Source organism: Schistocerca americana, chromosome 3, assembly GCF_021461395.2.
Source record: "Schistocerca americana isolate TAMUIC-IGC-003095 chromosome 3, iqSchAmer2.1, whole genome shotgun sequence".
Taxonomy (NCBI): Eukaryota; Metazoa; Arthropoda; class Insecta; order Orthoptera; family Acrididae; genus Schistocerca; species Schistocerca americana.
The window spans coordinates 230,443,311-230,467,285 of NC_060121.1; the positions used below are offsets into that span (position 1 = coordinate 230,443,311).

A 23,975-nucleotide genomic window follows, 5' to 3' on the forward strand; every position below is an offset into this window, starting at 1 on the left:
TCATTTCTGTTACTTCTTGTTGTAAATTTGATAACTTCCGACGTAACGTGTTGTTAGATGAATCGATTTCATTAATTGTCTGCTGTAAATTTTGAAATTCAGGTGTTTGGATAAAAGAAACCGGTGCAGTATCGTCTGATTTATTGTCATTAGTATTTTCGATAACATCAATACGACTGGCCAATTCATCACATTTTTCAGTCAGTATTTTAACCTGATCATCGGTTTTAGAATCAGACGCATTAATCTGTTTTTGCAACTTGCGCGTAGTTTCGCTCAGTTTTTTAACATCAGCTTTGATGACATCGCAATCCTGTGTTAGATCTAGTTGTTCGAATCTATCTGTCACTGTTTGAATATTTACTGTGTGTGTATCTGTTTTTGCTTTAAGATCAGAAATTTCATCCCGTAATTCCGCGTTCAATTGTTCTATGGTATTAATTTTGTCGGACACTGTAGTAATATTATTGTCTACATACGTCTTCGCTTTCGCGAATATTTTACGTTTGTCCTCTTGTCTCTGTGCAGTGATTATTTCCATGACTTGTCGTTTTACTTTGTTTTGATCCTGAATAAATCTGCGGAAACGCGTATCACTGTTCTGTATGTGCTGATTAAAGCGCTCCTTAATCTGAGTGTTCTGCTGTTCGAATTTCGCGTCTATCTTTGCGTCCATAGTGCGCGAAAGTTCTACCGTCATTGCTTTAAACTCGTCCCGTAATTGTGCAGCTTTTTCAGAGCATTGTTTAGCGACTCCGCTAATTTCGTCTCTGAGTGTTTCTGTTGCGACTGTTTGCATTTCTCTTAATTCTTGCGCAACAGACTTAATTTCTTCGCTATTTTTTTGAGAACAAGCCTCAATTTCCACGCGCAACTGTTCCTTAGTGTCATGGCACTGCGCGGCAACGTCTCTAATTTGTTCACTAAGCTGTCTGTTCTGTTCCCTAAGTTGTTTGAGATCTTCGGCATTATTGTCAAGTTTTTCATTTAAGTGTTGTTTGAGTTTTTCATTATCTTGTTTGATATCTACACCAAGATCGTTCTTAAACTGTAGCATTATTGTCATAAATTGATCCAAACTTAAAGTAGCTGTTGCATTCTCAGTACTGTTTAATGGTGTACCTGCAGTTGTCGCGCTTTGTGTGACCATTTGGTCATTTTGCAACTTACAAAAAGGATTATCAGTCGGATGTACACTGTCAGACATTATTTCGGAATTAAATGGATCCGTCATACTCTCACTACACTGATCATTTTCATTCGAAAAATTTATCTGTACATTACTTGGATTTTCTAAATCGGGTGTGTTAAACTCGGCAGCGCTCATTACCATAGAGCATTCTGCGTCATCAATTGTCGTCAAGTTAACAGACGAGACAATTGAGTTCGTTTGTTCATCATTAAGGTGAAAGTCATCTTTAGTGGTTGGAATGCACTGATTGTTAGTGAACGCAGGATTGTCATCATTACGTTGCGTATCACAATTACTATCGGTCACGTTGTTTAAGTCGGTAATTTCATTCACAATACTTCGCGATACACTATTCACAGTCTTTCGCGGCATTTTTACAATAGTCAAAATTTTTCACAAAACAAATCAACACAATGCAAAAAGCAACACACAAATACAACAAAGCAACAAATTGCCGTTGACCTGTAGAAAGAAAGTCACAATATTATTAAAAGCGTTGCGCTAAATCCTAATTATATCTAAGCAAACAAGAGCAGATATCTGACTGTTGTTCAAAAGACTCTCAACGAAATACGATCCTGGACTGGGTGTCGCCAAGTGTAACCTCCCCACCGCAATTTTTAAAGAAAATATAGCAATACTTAATAGAAATGGGACCCAAGTGTAACCTCCCCACAAAAATTTTAAAAGAAAAGGACGATATTAATTAGAAATGCTGATGGACATGGCTCTATGCGTAACCTGCCCACAATGAAATGTACTGACAATGGCAACAAAATTGTGAAATTCGCAATCTGACTCAAATATAAATCCTTCAAAAGTAAAGTCCATTCAGTGACAAGAAAATTCAATTAAACCGAAATATCGGTCTTTGGCCCTGTGTAAAACAATCAGAATTAAAGTCTTACCTCAGAATAAATGGATGTCACATATCTGCTCTTGTTGTTGCGCACCGCTTCGAGGAACTGCATTGCAAATAATAATATTCTCTTTTTTTGTGATTTTAGTGGAGTTTTTCTTCAAAAGAAGTGGAATGAAATGGGAAGTGCAACGAAATCTTGAGTTCAATAAAAAATTAAATTTTTGAGAAAATGCTTTTGAAATAAAAAAATTATTATTGTGAGACTTGTTGGAGAATAATTACAATAAATAAAATTTTTCATTATCTAATGATTATATTAATTAACAGTATACCTTATTCCTCATCTTGACCAGTGTTGCCGACCGCCTACATCACACAACCGCACTGGGCTGCTACTACTGACCGACCGCTCTGCATGACGACTACAGACTGAGTACTGCTCTCAACTAGACAGAGCTACAGACTCGCAACGACTGAACTGACAGACTCGCAACCACTGACTGAACGACTACTACTGAGAACCGCTCGCAACACTCGCGCGGTCAAGCGCATACTCTCTGGTCACAGATGCTACAATGCCTCGCCATCGCTGCTATGTTACATACGTGTTTCAAGCATCATCCGCGAAAAGCACCACACTCGTCTTCTCTTTTCACATTTGCACATACTGCTTTCTCACAACCTGAACAAATAGTAGCAGTATGGTTCCCTTTATATGAGCTACGAATTTTACACTTCTCTCTTAGTTGCCCTCTGTAGTCCACCTTTAGTGTCTGCATGATTCTGCTCTGGCTCTTTATTTCTTGATGATAGATACTGCGCTCGAAGCTCTTCACACAAATCAAAAATATACTTCCGCCTGCTAAGTCGCGTACAAGTCACTTCCTTATACAATACCCAGGAATTTATGGCAGCCGAATCAAGAATGTTGTAAAATAGATGCATTGGCCAACGTCTTGTACCAGCTTCTGTGGAGTACATCCTTGTCATTTGATCGACAACGTCGACCCCAAATTTTGATTCATTGTAGAATTGCATTGTTTCAGTAGTCTTCTTCTGACTATCGGACAAGGATACATGAGAGAGAAGTGAACTCAGTAACAAAATATTCTCATTTGTTTTCCCTTGAGAAACTGTTAGTGTTGTTCCATCATCATTTTTATACACAATACTCGAGTGGAGTGGTTGTTTTCTGGCCTTTGCAGCAGGAGGCACCTCCCTTCGATTACGGTTCAAAGTACCTACTAAAGTTGTGGATGCTGCCCTCAGACAGTTTGCAAAGCATAGCGAAGTAACTGTCAGTAGTGACATTCAAACTTTTGCCTAAGTATGGTCCCATAAGCCTAAGAACAACATTTTCACCTACGCCTTGGTCAGCTGGTCGAAGGGGATCAGCACCAGGGTATGGGAATCCATTCAGTATGTATTTACTGGAAACACCTACAAGTAACCAGAATTTTATGCCAAACTTATCTGGCTTGCTTGCAATATATTGTGTGAATTGGCATCTTGTTTTAGACGGCAAAAGTTGTTCATCAACTGTAAGATAAGGTTCTGCTTTATAGCATGACGCGCTGTTTTCTATGAAAGCATTCCAAGTATCTGAGACAAGAGCAAATTTGTCAGCCTTGAGGCGTTCAGATCTAGAGGACTTGGTGTCAAACCTCATATTCTTCATTATTTCGATAACTCTGTTTCGTCCCATAGTTTGTCTGAAAAACGGAGGGCCCCATACTGTTGACCAAAGGCTTTTGAGAGGAAAATTCTTTGCCCCATACACTCCTCTTGCATACATTATGGCGACAAAAGCATCCAGTTCTTCAGTGTCTACCGTCCAGGAATCGTCTTGTGTTGGACGACGAGCCTCAGCTTCAGTACAGTGCTTGATGTGGCGCTTCATGGAAGCACTGAAAATTAACCGCCAAGCACCAATAAGTTTCCAACTTTGAATTTTCCTTTTAGCATATGATGCTAGTCTTGAGCTCTCCCGTAAAATGTTATGACTTTGTAGACGACCTGAAAACATATGAAAAAAGAACAGTATTTTTAGAACGTGTAATGTACTGATATTATACGAGTACAGGGTTATTACAAATGATTGAAGCGATTTCACAGCTCTACAATAACTTTATCATTTGAGATATTTTCACAATGCTTTGCACACACATACAAAAACTCAAAAAGTTTTTTTAGGCATTCACAAATGTTCGATATGTACCCCTTTAGTGATTCGGCAGACATCAAGCCGATAATCAAGTTCCTCCCACACTCGGCGCAGCATGTCCCCATCAATGAGTTCGAAAGCATCGTTGATGCGAGCTCGCAGTTCTGGCACGTTTCTTGGTAGAGGAGGTTTAAACACTGAATCTTTCACATAACCCCACAGAAAGAAATCGCATGGGGCTAAGTCGGGAGAGCGTGGAGGCCATGACATGAATTGCTGATCATGATCTCCACCACGACCGATCCATCGGTTTTCCAATCTCCTGTTTAAGAAATGCCGAACATCGTGATGGAAGTGCGGTGGAGCACCATCCTGTTGAAAGATGAAGTCGGCGCTGTCGGTCTCCAGCTGTGGCATGAGCCAATTTTCCAGCATGTCCAGATACACGTATCTTGTAACGTTTTTTTCGCAGAAGAAAAAGGGGCCGTAAACTTTAAACCGTGAGATTGCACAAAACACGTTAACTTTTGGTGAACTGCGAATTTGCTGCACGAATGCGTGAGGATTCTCTACCGCCCAGATTCGCACATTGTGTCTGTTCACTTCACCATTAAGAAAAAATGTTGCTTCATCACTGAAAACAAGTTTCGCACTGAACACATCCTCTTCCATGAGCTGTTGCAACCGCGCCGAAAATTCAAAGCTTTTGACTTTGTCATCGGGTGTCAGGGCTTGTGGCAATTGTAAACGGTAAGGCTTCTGCTTTAGCCTTTTCCGTAAGATTTTCCAAACCGTCGGCTGTGGTACGTTTAGCTCCCTGCTTGCTTTATTTGTCGACTTCCGCGGGCTACGCGTGAAACTTGCCCGCACGCGTTCAACCGTTTCTTCGCTCACTGCAGGCCGACCCGTTGATTTCCCCTTACAGAGGCACCCAGCAGCTTTAAACTGCGCATACCATCGCCGAATGGAGTTAGCAGTTGGTGGATCTTTGTTGAACTTCGTCCTGAAGTGTCGTTGCACTGTTATGACTGACTGATGTGAGTGCATTTCAAGCACGACACGCCTTCTCGGCTCCTGTCGTCATTTTGTCTCACTGCGCTCTCGAGCGCTCTGGCGGCAGAAACCTGAAGTGCGGCTTCAGCCGAACAAAACTTTATGAGTTTTTCTACGTATCTGTAGTGTGTCGTGACCATATGTCAATGAATGGAGCTACAGTGAATTTATGAAATCGCTTCAATCATTTGTAATAGCCCTGTATATCTGTTCTTGTAATTTTACAAACTAAAACTCTACACAAAGAGCAGAAATATTACTGACCTGCATTAGAACCCACTGGTACAATTTTCCACACAGTCCCATCTTTTGCTGTTTCTTTTTCTACAGTGGGTTGCCCAGAATTAGTTTTTGACTGACTTCCGGGGGAAGCAAATATTGCCCGGGTTGATCTTATAGAGCTAGAATTTGGAACATCGGAAGGTATGCTGGATGTAGAAGTTTCACTTTCCCCTAAATGTAGCGGAAAACTGTCGTGGGCTGTGTTACATCATCACATTCGTTGCACGAATCACATTCTTCATCTGCACACACTGGAACTACCAGACTTTCTTCATTGTCCTGATCGCTGTCGCAAAACTCAAATTCTTCATCTGAACTTTCATCTTCTGTTTTTCTCAGTTCTGCTAGTATTTCAGCGTCTGTTAGCCGCTTCTTGTATTCGCAGCTCATGACTGCAGGGACGACTCTCAGGTACCGTCACAACAGACAATAACTGAAATCCTTGCGTCAACTAACCAACAATCAGCGCTGGATGGAATGACATTGTTGTCGCATATTTGAACAACAAAGGGACAACAGTTGATGTGATTTCATATGCAGTATTGCAAAGAAGTAGCTTCTAAATACAGAGAAATGTTGGAGTGGCCAAATTGGTCCCGCCTTCCTTCTAGGTGGTAAGCTTGATATTTCACAACCTAATACAAATAGGACACTCCAAACAGCGGTGGTTAATATTTCACATGACTGATGAAAAGTCACAAAATATCAAATAAGTCGAACTTACGATTTGCTCAGAAAACAAGTGAAAAGATCGAAAAGGGGCCGGCCGTTTGGCCCCTCGGTCCTTCTAGTGGTAAGCTGCGGCTCCGCCCGCTTCTGGCCCGCGCCACTGTGGAGCACGTGGTCCCATCGGCCACTAGCGACGTACCCTATCATGTATTTAACCGCATGCCCTCACTCATCGAGGCGGTCTGATATTCGTGTGAGTGTCTTCATATCTCGCTTACAGACATCATGTTTACTTTGTTTGTCTCCGTGTCCGAGTGGACGTCGTTGATGTTGTGACTTCGCAAGACAGCCAAGTCACTATGAGAGGAAGCCGAAAGGCACGCGCTTAAGCTCACGCTGGCTGGCGTGAGGTCTGCAACAGTTAAGGGAATTTTTAGTAGCAAATAAAGTACGTAGTTGATGTAATACTTAACTTTAATCCACAATTGGTGTACATCGCTCTTGACGGTACATTAATAATAAGCTCAATATAACTGGTAATGGCGCCTTGCTAGGTCGTAGCAAATGACGTAGCTGAAGGCTATGCTAACTATCGTCTCGGCAAATGAGAGCGTATTTGTCAGTAAACCATTGCTATTAACGTCGGCTGTACAACTGGGGCGAGTGCTAGGACGTCTCTCTAGACCTGCCGTGTGGTGGCGCTCGGTCTGCAATCACTGACAGTGGCGACACGCGGGTCCGACGTATACTAATGGACCGCGGTCGACTTAAAGGCTACCACCTAGCAAGTGTGGTGTCTGGCGGTGACACCACAGTTGATACCGTGAGGTTTTCGCTCGTGACGCCGTTGCTTCTTGCATTTCTCGGTGTCTTGTTCGGTCGTCTGTCGTTGTGTGTGTCCATCCTTTCCCATTCGTCCGTCTTGTTTGTCCGCGGGCTGCTCCCGTTAGGTCCCGTCGCGCTTACGTTCACGGCCACCCCGCGACCGTTCCGGTCGTGGTTACAACACATGCCATATGAATTTACTTTAATCTGCACGTCTTCAATTTATCTAACAGCACAGAAACAGTACAGTGGCACACTGAGGGCGTGTAGTGTGGGCTGATGGGTCATGATCCTGCTTATTTTCAAATTATGCAAGGAGTCGATTGCACCGACTGGCCAATGAGGTGTTTAACCCGCAGTATGTGGAAGGTATAGTTCAGGCCGGGAGTGCTTCTGTAACACTTTTCGTACAAAGCCTCTTACCACTCATTCAAGTTAGCGTGAAGGTGAACCAAGATTTTTATTTCAACATTCTTGGTGCCCAAGTGTTGCCCTTTCTTCTACAGTTTTGCGGGGAGTGTGCAGTAGACACGCCGGCCGGTGTGGCCGTGCGATTCTAGGCGCTTCAGCCTGGAACCGAGTGACCGCTACGGTCGCAGGTTCGAATCCTGCCTCGGGCATGGATGTGTGTGATGTCCTTAAGTTAGTTAGGTTTAAGTAATTCTAAGTTCTAGGGGACTGATGACCACAGATATTAAGTCCCGTAGTGCTCAGAGCCATTTGAACCATTTGAGCAGTAGACACTCCCGTCAACCAATATGACAACAGTTGTATTGACACAGCTGCATGCATATGTTCTGCATTTGACCAATACTCATGTATCCTGTCAGACCTTGACTGGCCCCCTAACTCACCCAATCTTAATGTCAATGAAAATGTCTGGGGCTGATTGAAACAGTGGGTGAAACGTAGAGTTGATATCCTTGCATGATTTAAACATCAGTGAGAGCCTCAATTAGATACGGCATACCTGGAGAATCTTGTGGACTCTCTTCCTCGCCGAAATGAGGCCGTTATCGTGGGTAGAGCTGGTGTTGTTGGGTCTTTTTTGATGACGTATTTTGTCTAGTGTGCTTACTGTACCTAGCACATCCACCGTTGTAACAGGGTCTCAGTTGTGAGGTCCCCGAATTTGTACGACGCAAGCAGTGCGCCTTACCAGCTGTTCTGGAGGCACGACCTGGGGTTGCAGTGAAGCGGACGCTCCTGACGCGGCGTGACGAATCCGCAGGGGCGGCGCCCGCGGTGGGCGGCGCTGGAGGCGCGCTGACAGAGCGCGGGATGCCGCCGCTGCCGTCGCCCTCGCCGTACGCGCTGGCGGCCGCTGCCCTCGCAGCGCTGGCCATGGGCGGCGCGGGGGCGGCGTTCACAGCACGCTGCCTCTCCCGCAGGGTTCGACGGAGACGCGCCAAGCTCTGCTTCCAGGTAATGCAGCCTCACCCCACTCTCTCCCTGCAACTAATCACTACTTATCTTCCACATCTGCTTACGTGCTGAAGGACCTGTAAGTGAACTGATGGCCATTAAAATTCCAACGCCAGGAAGGATAGTAAATAAAGAAAATTTTACTTAGCCTGCATTTATAACATAGTAGAAAGAATACACCGCGTGCCAAAAGAAGAGAAGCACCCTGAAGACGTAGTCAGATTCTAATGTAACTGTAGAGGTACGCAGCATTAGCAGGTACCTCAATGATCACAGTTGCACTTCTCTGTCACAGGTAGAAAGACCACCAGGGTGCTTTAGTGTTGTTACTAGGTCTGGTAGAACACCGTGCAAAAATAAAAACTACTTACGTGTTTGGGATAAACCTTTTTTTTATTGTTCGACATAGTCTCCTTTTAGACTTATACACTTCGTCCAACACTGTTTAATTTGTTGATCCCTTCCGAACAATAGGAATTGTCCAAGTCTGTAAAATAGCTATTAGTTGCTGCAAATCTCTGTCCCACTAGCCATTTCTTCAAATTGGGGAACAAATAGTCCGAGGGAGCCAAGTCTGGAGAATAGGGGGGATGTGAAAGGAGTTGAAATCCTATTTCCATTAATTTTGCGACCACAACTGCTGAGGTGTGTGCTGGTGCATTGTCGTGAAGGAAAAGGACATTTTTGCGGTCCAATCGCCGGCGCTTTTCTTGCAGCTCGGTTTTCAAACGGTCCAATAACGAAGAATAATATGCACATGTAATAGTTTTACCCTTTTCCAGATAGGCGATGAGGATTATCCCTTGCGAATCCCAAAAGACAGTCGCCATAAATATGTGAAGACAGTAACTGTTCTCGAAAGAACAGATTACTGTTGTTGACCGTGCAGCTTTTCCCTGGAATAAATGATTTATTCCAGGGAAAAGCTGCACGGTCAACAGTCATCTGTTCTTTCGAGAACAGTTACTGTCTTCACATATATATATATATAGTTAAAGGCTACCCAGCCATTGACCTTCGTCTGTGCGAATGCGCACAGGTTGCCCAAACTCTTACGGGAATCTCCTAAGCGTGCGCGAGTGATGAGTGATTGGGCAAATGTCTGTAAGGTACATAACATATGTAGAATTGTGGACAGTTGGGAATGTGAGTCTCACGGGAAGAGTACAAGGGATAATTCCCTGCAGTCGCGCTATTCATCTGTGTCCTCGATGGCTCAGATGGATAGAGGGTCTGCCATGTAAGCAGGAGATCCTGCGTTCGAGTCCCGGTCGGGGCACACATTTTCAGCTGTCCACATCGAGGTATATCAACAACACCTGTCGTCATCATTTAGTCGCCATAAACTTTCCGGCCGAAGGAATGGTCTTCGCCTTTTTTGGTGCAGATTCTCCCTTGGTAACCCATTGTTTAGATTGTTGTTTGGTCTTAGGGCTATAGTAATGTATCCATGTTTCATCCACAATGACGAAACGACACTTAAAGTCCTGCGGATTCTTCCTGAACAGCTGCAAACCATCCTTGCAATACTTCACACGATTTCGTTTTTGGTCAAGCGTGAGCAATCGCGGAACCCATCTTGCGGACAGCTTTCTCATGTCCAAATGTTTATTCAAAATATTATGCACCCATTCATTCGAGATGCCCACAGCACTAGCAATCTCACGCACGTTAACTCTTCTGTCGTCCATTACCATATCATGGATTTTATCAATGATTTATGGAGTCGTAACCTCCACAGGGCTTCACTTGTGCCCATATGGCCACTCCGAAAATTATGAAACCACTTATAAACTGTTATAATCGAAGGTTCAGTCACCGTAATGTTTATCAAGCTTCTCTTTAGTCTCCTGGGGTGCTTTGCGTTTCATAAAGTAATGTTTAATCACCACACGAAATTCTTTTTTGTCCATTTTTTGACAATCACTCGAGTTCCTTGATTCACACGAATGCCAGACACAAGAAATAGACCAATATGTCTGAAACTTGGTGTTCGTTCTTTCCAAAGATGCTACTAAGTAAACATGACCTCGATACGCGCCAGTGGTGCCATCTCAAAAACTTTGCACGGACTTCTCAAACGCCCCTCTTATTTAAGGACTGTGAATAACATCAGATGTTGAGTGATCGCTGAGAAGTACACGGAGATGTAGCTTACTCACGTGAGACTGCGTCGCCACAAACCGACAGTGTGATAGAGGCCACATTGTGGGCCTCTCTTTTTAGCCAACTGGGCGACTCGTGCAGTATCTAGATTTGCGGGGCATTCGGATATGACAGTGGCCCTATATTGGACCACATGTAAATGTGAAGGGCGGCGTGCTTGTCATCAAGTTTCTGGTTGACCCCGTTTCACTGCCACAAGGAAGGATCATTGTGATATTGTCCAAAGTGGCACACCAAAGTCAGCGACACACATTAATACCACAGACATTATGATGTCTCATTGCAATCCGCAACAACGGGTGGGAAGTGCTTCAGAACGCAACACCTCTCCCTCAGCGAAGTATCACCCTCGCATGGTGGTCAAAATAGAGGTGCGCATGGAAGTGCTGTATAGGATGAAGAGTTACGGAAGTCGCAGGTGGATATGTACTGTTGTAAATGTTGAACCCTGTACTTCAATAGAACACTTTGTTAATTACAGCATCTAGTGATGCTTCAATAGTTAACCACTGTTGTAAATTATCAAGCACTCCCGTGGCAAAGGACTGTATCAGTTTAAGTAAATCTTTTCACTATTCACGTAATAAAGTGAACTAATATTTTATACACTGTAGTTTAGTTGAACGCTCTCCCCGAACAATCAAAGAACCCACAGTCAGAGCCAGGCGATAGTTGTTTCTTCTGATGGTGACAGAATTATGCGCCAAACGCATCGTAACCGCTTTACATCTGCGCCTGCCAGCCGACAACGAGTACTGGCCTCCCTGCAATACAATGCATCATCCGGCACTACTGGTCAGAGACTGGCAGTAGCCAGCCTAGAGAATTACCAATCCATGTGTACAATACTATGATCAACACAACATGAACGGCTATTTTTGGCGTGGTGCTGTGATTGGAAAGCATGAACTGTTGATGAATAGCATCGCAATGTATTCAGCAATGAATTGCAATTCTGCACTACCCCAAATGATCATTTTTAGCGGAACATGGGAAGAGGTCACATTCTTCAGTGTTTTGGAAAGGCACAGCGATGTTATTCCTGGCGTCATAGTCTGGGGAGTCATCGAATATAACTTTTCCTCGAGGTTCGTGGTGGCTGAGGAAGCTATGACGGCAAAATGGGACATCACGGACATCCTGCGTCCTCATGTGTTATCTCTGATGCTACAGCATCGTTACGTAATTTTTCAACAGGACACTGCTGGTCCACACGTGACACATGTCTCTACGAACTGTCTGCATGATGTTGAGGTGCGCCCTTGGGCTGGACCAGCTTGGATGTCAGCTCCTACTGCTCGAATCCAAGATGTCAACGACCACGTGCAACAGTTGTGGACTAGTTTGCTTCAGGAGAGGATACAGCAGCTTAATGGGCATATGCATTGGGGCCGGAACAGGTCCAATGTCATACTGGTAAATCGGCCCATACTACCAAATTCTTTGTATCTTTGACTGGAATTTAAAATCACAGAAACAACATCACATACCTTCTCACCTTGGGAAGTTTCACTTTCCCCTTCTGGGTGCTTCACGTTTTTTCTCAAGCAGTGCACATGACTAAATTTCTAGCTGATTTGGTACACAGAGCAGCCACATCTGGCAGCAACAACGGCTTTAGCCCCGCTGGGCATAGAGCTAGAATGCCAGATAGACATGCGTCATTCCATACCGCTTCAGCTCTATGCCAGAGTTTATCAATCATAGCGGCTGGTGAATGGTGGCATGTCAGTGATAACATCTGTAGGACGTGCTGGAGAGAGTCGGACACGCTCAGTATTGAGGAAGGTCAGGACAGCAAATGCAAAGTGCAATCTTTCGTTATCTTGTTGAAAGACAATGTCATGGAGATATCGAACTGGCCTTGATACGTTAGCTCTGTAAAACTTGCTGTCTAAATTGCCAGGTTTACAAAACATAGGTCATTGTGTTGTATAGCGATGACACCCAAAGTAATCGTTTCAGGTGCTGGACTCTTATGACGAATGCAATCTGGCAGTATCCCTTCACCTCAGAGAGGCCACATGCTGTTATTTTCCCAGTTCTACTATGTACAGAACAGGGACTTGTCTGAAAGAAGACTTGATGCCAGTGTTTTTCGGCACATCACTGTCAGTGCATCTCTCTGTGCTGCCGCGTCAAAGAGACCCTCAGTAATGGTCGCCCTGTTCACAGTCCGTGGTGCTCTGAAGTCGTCAGATTGTCCGGGTGGATGCTTGACGTGCTGCAAAAAAGCTCATTTACTGATTCAAAGTACATGATGTGGCTGTACGACTTTGCACAGCAGAACGAAAAGTACGTCTGTTTTCTCGGCCACTAGTCGCATGGAGCCGTTAAGATGCTGCATGGCCCTCTGAACCCATTAGTTCCATATTTGCATGACAGTCATGTGATCGTGACCAATACGAGCATTAATATCGCAGAATGATAAACTGCGCTCTCGAGAGGCCACAATGCTGGCAGGATCCAATTCCGACAAGAAGTGGTAGACATTGCGTTGCTCCTTGTTACAAAATCCATACGACTGATCTCACAAACAACCAACATTCAGTTGAGATTGCTCAATGAGAAAACCACTACATATTTTTTCTTTCTGTACAGAGCATAGATGCCGCTACTCCTACCAGTTCGTGTGGTTGTGCTGAAATGCTTCTCATTTGCATTCCAAACCATGTAGTACATTTCGCGTCTGACTGACGTCTGTTGCCAGCCGCCTTCATGATGTTGCAATTTTATGGTCAGCAGTGTTGATATACTTTGTCCATCACAAGAATAAACCTGTTGTAAACAAATATAAACTCGATGATGGGTCAGCAGCTGTAGCCCATTAACACTTGGTGTTGTCACACTCTTGGAAATCGATCCTACTTACATAAGCGCAAGTGCGTGAAGTAGTGAAGGTTTTAAATTGAGTTCACTTATATATTTTTAATAAAAAATTAACATATCACACTTTCTAAAAATGATTGATATTCAGTTTAGATGTTGTAAAAATAAAAAGAGTCATAATGTGGTGTCACCGCCAGACACCACACTTGCTAGGTGGTAGCCTTTAAATCGGCCGCGGTCCGGTAGTATACGTCGTACCCGCGTGTCGCCACTATCAGTGATTGCAGACCGAGCGCCGCCACACGGCAGGTCTAGAGAGACTTCCTAGCACTCGCCCCAGTTGTACAGCCGACTTTGCTAGCGATGGTTCACTGACAAATTACGTTCTCATTTGCCGAGACGATAGTTAACATAGCCTTCAGCTACGTCATTTGCTACGACCTAGCAAGGCGCCATTATAATTTGCTATTTATCTTGTGATGCATGTACCGTCATACCGATGTTCACCAATTATGGATTAAAGTTAAGTATTCCAGAAGCTCCGTACTTTTTTTACTAGACTCAACTCCTTTAACTGTTCCAGACCTCACGCCAGCCTGCGTGAGCTTAAACGAGTGCCTTTCGGCTATCTCATAGTGGCTTGGCTGTCTTGCCAAGTCACAACACATAATGCAATTATTTAGTACACCACAACTTACGCCCGTCTCGCTACTTTAAAATAAACGAACATTTCAATTGTCCGGAATTAATGCCACTACTGCACGCTGAGATGACAAAAGTCATGGGATAGCCATATACACATATGCAAATGGCGATAGTATCGCGTACACAACGTATGAAAGGTCGTTGCACTCAGGAGATTCGTGCGAAAAAGTGTCCGACGTGACTCTGGCCATACGACGGGAATTAACAGGCTTAACGTGGAGTGATAGTTGGAGACAGACGCATGGGACATCCGGTGTGGGCTGTGTTTACTTGGAATGTACTTGGTCCTCTGGTCCAACCAAACCGATCGTTAACTGGAAATGGTTATGTTCTGCTACTGGGAAAGCCGGCCGGGGTAGCCGAGCTGTTCTAGCCGCTACAGTCTGGAACCGCGCGACGACTACTGTCGCAGGTTCGAATCCTGCCTCGGGCATGGATGTGTGTGATGTCCTTAGGTTAGCTAGGTTTAAGTAGTTCTAAGTTCTAGGCGACTGATGACCTCAGAAGTTAAGTCCCATAGTGCTCAGAGCCAATTTTTTGCTACTGGGAAACCATTTGCAGTCATTCATGGAGTTCATGTCCCAAACAACAGTGGAATTTTTATGGGTGACGATGCGCCATGTCACTTGGCCATAGTTGTTCGTGGTTCGTTTGAAGAACATTCTGGACAGTTCGAGCGAATGATTTGGTCACCAATCGAACAATTGGGGGGCACAATGGAGAGATCAGTTCGTGCACAAAAACCTGCTTCATCAACACTTTCGCAGTTATGGCCAGCTCTAGAGGCAGCATAGCTCGGTATTTTTTCGGGCGGCTTCCAACGACTTGTTGAGTCCACGCCATAGAGTTTCTGCACTACGCCGGGCAAAAAGAGGTCCGACACGGTGTTAGGAGGTATCCCATGATTTCTGTCAACTCACAAGGGAACCTCCCCATCGCACCCCCCTCAGATTTAGTTATAAGTTGGCACAGTGGATAGGCCTTGGAAAACTGAACGCAGATCAGTCGAGAAAACAGGAAGAAGTTGTGTGGAACTATGAAAAAATAAGCAAAATATACAAACTGAGTAGTCCATCAACAACATCAAGAATAATATGAGCTCAGGAGCGCCGTAGTCCCGTGGTTAGCGTGAGGAGCTGCGGAACGGAAGGTCCTTGGTTCAAGTCTTCCCTCGAGTGAAAAGTTTACTTTCTTTATTTTCGCAAAGTTATGATGTGTTCCATGAAAACACGGGAGAACTGCCGGATATCAGTAACGTCCTGCCACGATATTTCGGCGCAGAGTCTTCTGGCCATCTTCAGGTGAGTGCCACTGTCGTAGTACTGGCGAGTACGCTTTATTTTTTTTTTTTTTTTTTTTTTTTTTATAAAAATGACTTGTAGTCCGGGGTGATATGTTACAATACAGCATCACCGGTCTATTGCGGTCTAACTGTGTTGGTGAGGCACACTGAGCTCCGCTATTTAAAGCCTTCTGAGGTGACATTGCGCATGCGCTGCTCAGCGTGCGCGTTCGTAACGGCTCCGTGCGCTGCGCCTCGCGCCCTCCACGGTGAAAGCCTGGCGTATCGGTGTCAGGTCGATTTCCATCTTTATGCAGATAACTACGTCGACTACGAAGTTCCTCTGTAACAGGATTCCAAGCAGAGTTTAGCTGATAACCGTTATCTCGATTGATGAGAGTCTCGTTGTCAGACAATCTTATTTCCACAGATTCATTGATAATCGAGCTCCAAAAGGTTGATAAATGGGCAAAAATGTTTGTGTCACGGCTTTAAATAGCAGAACTCAGCGCGTACTCGCCAGTACTACTACAGTGGCACTCACCTGAAGATGGCCAGAAGACTCTGCGTCGAAATATCGTGGCAGGACGTTACTGATATCCGGCAGTTCTCCCATGTTTTCATGGAACACATCATAACTTTGCGAAAATAAAGAAAGTAAACTTTTCACTCAAGGGAAGACTTGAACCAAGGACCTTCCGTTCCGCAGCTGCTCACGCTAACCACGGGACTACGGCGCTCCTGAGCTCATATTATTCTTGATGTTGTTGATGGACTACTCAGTTTGTATATTTTGCTTATTTTTTTCATAGTTCCACACAACTTCTTCCTGTTTTCTCGATTGATCTGTGTTCAGTTTTTCAAGGCCTATCCACTGTGCCGACTTATAACTAAATGTGAGGGGGGTGCGATGGGGAGTTTCCGTTGTCAGTGTAAGTGCCTGTTAAAGCTGCGACACTGTCGCTCACTCGGCGACAGGAACTGGCGGAGAAGGAGCCGGGCCCAGGGTCGGCGGCCGCTTCTGCTTCGACGCCTGCGCCGGAGGAGTGGGAGTCGTCGCTGGACGCAGAGGAAGCCGGCGACGGGTGGGAGGTGTCGGCGGGCCGGCTGCTGCTGGCCGACCAGCTGCTGGGCGAGGGCGCCTTCGGGCTGGTGCGCCGCGGCCTGCTGCGACAGCCCGGCCGGCCGCCGCTGCCCGTCGCCGTCAAGATGCTCAGGGGTCAGTCTGGCAGTCTGGCTGTGCTCAGCGCTCCGCTGGCGGCGTACGCCACATTACACTCTCTGAGCAAAAAACCCGGACACTCCTGTGAATCCGAGCGAGGTGGCGCAGTGGTTAGACACTGGACTCGCATTCTGGAGGACGACGGTGCAATCCCGCGTCCGGCCATCCTGATTTAGGTTTCCCGTGATTTCCCTAAATCGCTCCAGGCAAATACCGGTATGGTTACTTTGAAAGGGCACGGCCGACTTCCTTCCCCATCTTTCCCTAATCCGATGGGACCAATGACCTCACTGTCTGGTCTCCTTCCCCAAACAACCCAACCCAACTCCTGTGAAATGAGAGACTGGTTACCAGATGTCACGAGAGGCTCTCCCACCAGTTTAGTGTTGTGTTGTCAGCAGAGAGGCAATAACAGCAGAATGGCTCCATAAGGATAGCTCAGTTGTTTCTAACGTCGACTGTTCTTTCAATGTCACCTGAGTAACAAATCCGACAGGGACATTTGAACCCTTCTAAAGCTGCCTAGTTCAACTGTTGGTGTTGTGACGGTGAAATGGAAACGCGAGGAAACAACCAAAGCTAAACTGAGATCGGGAAGAATTCATGTACTAAAATATGGGGACTGTTGACTGCTACACGAGTTGGTTATAAAATGTTGTCTACAGCTCCGTATACAATGGTAAGGAAAGGTGGGGGCTGCTACGGTCACAGGTACGGATCCTGCCTCAGGCATGGGTGTGTATGTGATGTCCTTAGGTTAGTTAAGTTTAAGTAGTTCTAAGTCTATGGGACTGATGACCTCAGATGTTAAGTCCCATAGTCCTCAGAGCCATTTGAACCATTTGAAAGGTGGGCTACAGAGTGGAGCAGTGACTGCGGTCGTAGGAATGCTGGACAGAAGCGGAAATGCTTAGCAAACAAGTTAATACAACAAACAGGAGATTTAATTATATTTCTCGAAGCGAATGAAGACTCATTACAAATATTGCAGTAAGAAATAAAGTCTAGTACTCATTGCCCACAAGCATAAGGCTCTCTGGATGCCGGCCGAAGTGGCCGTGCGGTTAAAGGCGCTGCAGTCTGGAACCGCAAGACCGCTACGGTCGCAAGTTCGAATCCTGCCTCGGCATGGATGTTTGTGATGTCCTTAGGTTAGTTAGGTTTAACTAGTTCTAAGTTCTAGGGGACTAATGACCTCAGCAGTTGAGTCCCATAGTGCTCAGAGCCATTTGAGAGCTCTCTGGATAAAAGCACAAACGAAGTTGTGAGAGCTGCGACTAGGCAGTGTCTGTGTACCATCACGTAGTGAAGAGGCTCCCAGCACGACTGGGGCGTCTGGCGGCCACCAGCCACCCCATGTTGTTGCGGCAGAGAGCGCTCGTGGTTCCGAGCGGCTGGAGGCGTGGCTCAGCGGGCACGCACCATTGGGTCCGCCAGGTCCCGCATGACCTCTATCAACCTCTGACGGAAACTTGCAATTCCGTTGCAGACTTTGCCCGCGGGATGGTATTGACATGCGATACTGAATACAATGTCGTACGAAATCAGTATCACAAATCACTCTTTAGTTCTGAAGTAGTACCAGCAGTGCAGCTAGTACACTGACTGGGCGTATGGAGTAAAAAACACTGGCTACAATCGTTGAGCAGCTCCAGACAAGCCGCACATTTCTGTACTCAGTACAGTGCTTAGTGACGCTTGCGATGGTGTAAAGAACTAAGGCACTGGACAGTGGATGACTCCGAACGAGTGATTTGGGGTGATGAATCGCGGTATGTACCCTGTGGCAATCTAGTGGTAGGGTTTCGGTTTGGCGAATGTCTGGAGATCGTTATCTGCCGTCATGTGTAACGCCAACAGGGAAATACATAAAGGTGATGTTACAGTATGGTGGTGTCTTTCATTGTCTGAGTGTGGTCCCCTTATTGCACTTAAGGAAAAGTTGTGTCGAAGGATATGAGCACATTTTACAGTATTGTGTTTTTCATATCGTAGAAGAAAAGCCCAGAAACGATGAGTGTCTGTATCAGGATGGCAGTGCACCCCGCAATAAAGCAGCATATGTGAGGCATTGGTTTCTGGACAATAACATTCCTGAAATGGACTGGCCTGCCCAGAGTCCCGACTTGAATCCAATGGAACACCTTTGGGATGAGTTTGAATGTCGACTTCACTCCAGATCCCAGCATCCATCATCACTACCTTCTGTTCCGGCTCTTGAGGAAGAATGAACTGCCATTCCTCCACAGACATTCAGAAAAGTCACTGAAAGTACCCCCTGCAGAGTTCAAGCCGTCATAATGTGTCGACCCACCCCATATTAATATCCAAAAATAGGTGCCCGGATACTTTTGGTCAGATAGTGTACGTGTCTGTACAACACATCACTGCTGGTAGCCATCTCATTATACCCTGATTTGTATTAGCTGGCGTCTAATGTATAAGAGTGAAGTTGCGACGTTATCCTAGGAATTACAGTTTGTTCACAACGTCCTGACTAAATTTTCTAGGTAGTGTGAGCTGTGGGGGGTAGCAAGCACTGCCTACCGAAACCCAATACATTGTCAGTCTCACGAAACACATGTTTAAGGGGGCAATGAGCTGCACGTTCCTCGCGCAGTGCAAACACAAAGCATTCGTGGCGTGCAGTCGACCAGCTTCTATGGCTTCGGCCAACCCAGAACTAGGGAGCCCTCGTTCAGGACGTTGTGAACCGACGGTGCTGTTTGCAGTGCTCCGCTCCCCTCGGCAATAGAAAATCAATGTCGACTCCTCTTCTCCTCGGCAAAACTTGTTTTTTGGGTACCAAAACCCAGCCGCGGATTCCGAGACAGCTGTGCACAGAAAATGGCTGTAATTTTTACAATGTACTCTTAAGATCCCATCTCGAACAACCTGAACATTTTCGTCATATCTTTATCTATTTCCGAGATGCAGAGTTTCAAAGTCGCCCTACCTGTACACTTAAAATACGCACGTATAATCCGGTGTGAGGCGAAAGCGAAGCTTATACGGTTAAGGTGACGTAGAGCGGAGAAGTGTGCTGTAAAGTGTCTCCACAATCATCTGGGAAACCCATGTAGTAGCACTCAAGCACTTGCAGAACTTATTTACAAATAAATCCGGGCTGGGCTATAAAATTAGTTCCGTGTTATTTCAAATGCGCGTAAGTAAACTGTCAAAATTTCTATTTGTATGAATTTCATGCCCTGCTGTAGCAGGGAAAAGAAGGGAACCAGCGGAAAAATGGACCTATCAGAGCACAAAAAATGCGAATATATTCCTTTTTATTTAAAAGACCCTGACTGAAAAGTGGGGGTACCAGTTGCGTCATTCCACCTTCCTCAGAACCTTTCCTAAAATTTTGGCGTATGAATATATTCGCGCTTTTTGTGCCTGAAAGAGAAGAAGACAGTGGCAGTGGCAAAGAAATGGGAAAATAATAATTTTTTTTTGGAGGGGGGGGGGGGGGGGGAAGAGACGAAACAGCGAGGTCATCGGTCTCATCGGGTTAGGGAAGAAGGACGTGGAAGGAAGTTGGCCGTGCCCTTTCAAAGGAACCATCCAAGCAATTGCCTGGAGCGATTTATGGAAATCACCGAAAACCTAAATCAGGATGGCCGGATGTGGGATCGAACTGTCGTCCTCCCGAATGCGAGTCCAGTGTGCTAACCACTGCGCCACCTCGCTAGGTAAGTAATATATACTGGAAGATAGTAGATAGTGGTTGTGCTATAGAAAGAGAAAGGGGGAGACTGGCAGCGTGAGAGAGGGAGACTCTGGCAGTGGGACATAACTGACAGGACGACTGAAGGAGACAGTGCCAGGCAGGGGTGGGGTGGGGGGAGGGGGGAATAAAAAGAAAGAGAACGCAGAAGTGAGTGACACTCATTGATAATGAGAGACAGATTATAAGACAGCGACAATCAGAAAGAGAAAAATAGTGAGAAGAGACAGAAGCAGTAGGAAGGAAGGAATGAGATATTAGTAGTAAGCGAGTGGAGACTGCAGTAGTAGGACAGATCCAAGGGGAAAGTGGCTGTCACACAGGAGACAATGTCAGAGAAGCACAAAGCGATAATGACGATAAGTTGGGCTGAATGAATGAATGAGAGTGAACAGCTGGGAGCGGATGAGTATGAACGATTTACAGCAATGAACTATTGGTTGTAAGTGAGTTATAGTTAGGCGAGTTTGTGGGAGTTTGAGGTGAGTTTCATGTTTAAAAAAGCGCGAACATGTTCGCATGCCAAAATTTTTGGTAAACGTTTTAAAGGTGGTGTGGAAGGTAGAATAAGGCAGCTGGTACCCCACTTTTCAGTCAGAGTCTTTAAAATAAACAAAAACATAATCCCTTTTTTGTGTTCCGATAGAAGCATTTTTCTGATTATACAAAGTTTTATTGCGTTTAGAATTCATCATTCTGGGCAAATAACCCATCAAAATAGCAGGACAGCACCACCAGTAGCCGATACGCGAGCTCAGAAGCCTAGGAAAGGAGGAGGGAAGGAAGATTGGGTTTAGTGTCCCATCGACATCGAGGTCATTAGAAACAGAGCACAAGCTCGGACTGTGTCAAGAATGCGGAAGGAAATCGGCTGTGCCCTGTCGAAGGAATCATGCCGGCGTTTGCCTTAAGCGATTCGGTAAAATCACGGAAAACCTGAATCTGGGTGGACGGTCGCAGGTTTGAACCCGTCGTCCTCCCGAATGCGCGTCCAGTGTGCTAACCACTGCGCCATGTCACTCAGTTTAGGGACCGAGGCAGCGAGAACCAAAACAACGCTTACTTCGCCGGCCGGCAGAAGCTTGGTCAGCCCTACGGTCAAGGCGGCGGAGAAAGATCCCTAACAGCTTGCAGCACTGTTGCCAACTTCCAACTGCGAAGCGCTAACGGCTGCAAGCGGAAACAATAACCGCCTGTAGAGCTGCGACAACACTGGGGCGTTACCATGGAGACATTTACAAAATAGCGTTACGCTATTGGTTGAGGTAGGTGCACGAAGCTGCCGCACTCTGCCCACTGCAACTATCAGGGATCAACTAAGGTCGACTCAAACATAGCACACGCAGCAAGCATGGGCCCATTTTCTTCCGTGGCCGCAAATAGTAGGCGACAGATTCTTCCGACGGCACTCCGCTTAAGAAGTTGCACAGCCAGTGCCGGGCAGTTGAAACTCTCTCAGGCGCTCACCAGCCAGGGAACGCCGCCGATGGACCCTACTTCGATTCGCTGGGCGTCCATGACTTCACTACACTATGACATGGCTTCACAAAGCTCTGACACACGTACTTTGCTATCACAGCTTGTTACTTTGTTGAGTTCTGGGACAGGCGTCCTCACACTGTGGTCCTTCTGGGCACAGGCTTTTACCTGTTTCGGCTCAGTGAAATTGTCTTCTACGAGAAATAGTTACAATCCTTGATTAGACTACTTTATTTATTTTATATTTATTCGTATGGCCAGGGCCCACTGTCGGGCAGACCGTCCGCCGGGTGCCGGTCTTTCAATTTGACGCCACTTCGGTGACCTGCAGTCAATGAGGATGATAGGATGATGATGATGACAGCACAACACCCAGTCCCTGCCCGAAGAAAATTCCCCGACCCATCCGGGAATCGAACCCGGGCCCAGAGGATTGAGAATTCGTCACGCTCACCATTCAGCTACCGCAGGCCGATATTAGACTACTTATGTGTCCGAACAGAGACAGTTACCTTGTTGTTGTTGTTGTGGTCTTCAGTCCTGAGACTGGTTTGATGCAGCTCTCCATGCTACTCTATCCTGTGCAAGCTTCTTCATCTCCCAGTACCTACTGCAACCTACATCCTTCTGAATCTGCTTAGTGTATTCATCTCTTGGTCTCCCTCTACGATTTTTACCCTCCACGCTTCCCTCCAATGCTAAATTTGTGATCCCTTGATGCCTCAGAACATGTCCTACCAACCGATCCCTTCTTCTAGTCAAGTTGTGCCACAAACTTCTCTTCTCCCCAATCCTATTCAATACCTCCTCATTAGTTACGTGATCTACCCACCTTATCTTCAGCATTCTTCTGTAGCACCACATTTCAAAAGCTTCTATTCTCTTCTTGTCCATACTAGTTATCGTCCATGTTTCACTTCCATACATGGCTACACTCCATACAAATACTTTCAGAAACGACTTCCTGACACTTAAATCTATACTCGATGTTAACAAATTTCTCTTCTTCAGAAACGATTTCCTTGCCATTGCCAGTCTACATTTTATATCCTTTCTACTACGACCATCATCAGTACTTTACTCCCTAAATAGCAAAACTCCTTTACTACTTTAAGTGTCTCATTTCCTAATCTGATTCCCTCAGCATCACCCGATTTAATTTGACTACATTCCATTATCCTCGTTTTGCTTTTTTAGCCAGCAGAATATGTTGTGACTTTTTCTTGTGTGTAACTCTAGTTGCTCTGGAACAGAGAAGCGTGATTTTAGTTGTTATTAATAAATGTTATGCTCCATGTTTACCTGGGAGTGAGTTCTTGCCCTGAAAGGGCCACTTCAGTTATGATCGCAGGCTCTGTGAGAGAAATGAAATATACGTAATTGCATATTCTTGATGTGTTCATTGCAAATGTTAAGAACATAGTAAGTGATTTTGTTTCTCACAGTACTCCCTATAAGTAATGTTAGGTGGTCCTCAGCCTGCCTTTAGAGTGCATGTTTATGCTGTAGTCTCGCTAGTGAACATCAGCACCACACCTGTTTAGGGTAAACAAACTCACTGCTCACTAGCAGGCCACACGGGCACATTTAACCTGCAACTGTAACTTCATCACTAGAGTGGTGAGGGTGCTTCTCTCTAGGTGAGAATGCAATCACTCAGGTGCAGACGAGGAAGACTCATGTACGAGGGCAGTTCAATAAGTAATGCAACACATTTTTTTTCTGAAACAGGGGTTGTTTTATTCAGCATTGAAATACACCAGGTTATTCCCCAATCTTTTAGCTACACAACACTATTTTTCAACGTAATATCCATTCAATGCTACGGCCTTACGCCACCTTGAAATGAGGGCCTGTATGCCTGCACGGTACCATTCCACTGGTCGATGTCGGAGCCAACGTCGTACTGCATCAATAACTTCTTCATCATCCGCGTAGTGCCTCCCACGGATTGCGTCCTTCATTGGGCCAAACACATGGAAATCCGACGGTGCGAGATCGGGGCTGTAGGGTGCATGAGGAAGAACAGTCCACTGAAGTTTTGTGAGCTCCTCTCGGGTGCGAAGACTTGTGTGAGGTCTTGCGTTGTCATG

General features: G+C 45.5%; 2 protein-coding genes across 2 annotated transcripts in view; both read left to right on the forward strand.

Moving 5' to 3' along the window:
- The window catches only part of LOC124605992, a 230,835-nt gene extending 222,291 nt beyond the window's left edge, over window positions 1-8,544 (forward strand). The window contains exon 10 of the mRNA XM_047137954.1: window positions 8,240-8,544. Coding sequence (XP_046993910.1) covers window positions 8,240-8,544 — 305 coding nt within the window. The remainder of the gene's footprint in view (window positions 1-8,239) is intronic.
- Window positions 8,545-15,918: 7,374 nt separating this feature from the next.
- Window positions 15,919-23,975, forward strand: part of LOC124605993 (tyrosine-protein kinase receptor torso-like) — a 95,243-nt gene continuing 87,186 nt past the window's right edge. Inside the window, exons 1-2 of the mRNA XM_047137955.1 lie at window positions 15,919-15,930; window positions 16,433-16,673. Coding sequence (XP_046993911.1) covers window positions 15,919-15,930; window positions 16,433-16,673 — 253 coding nt within the window. The remainder of the gene's footprint in view (window positions 15,931-16,432; window positions 16,674-23,975) is intronic.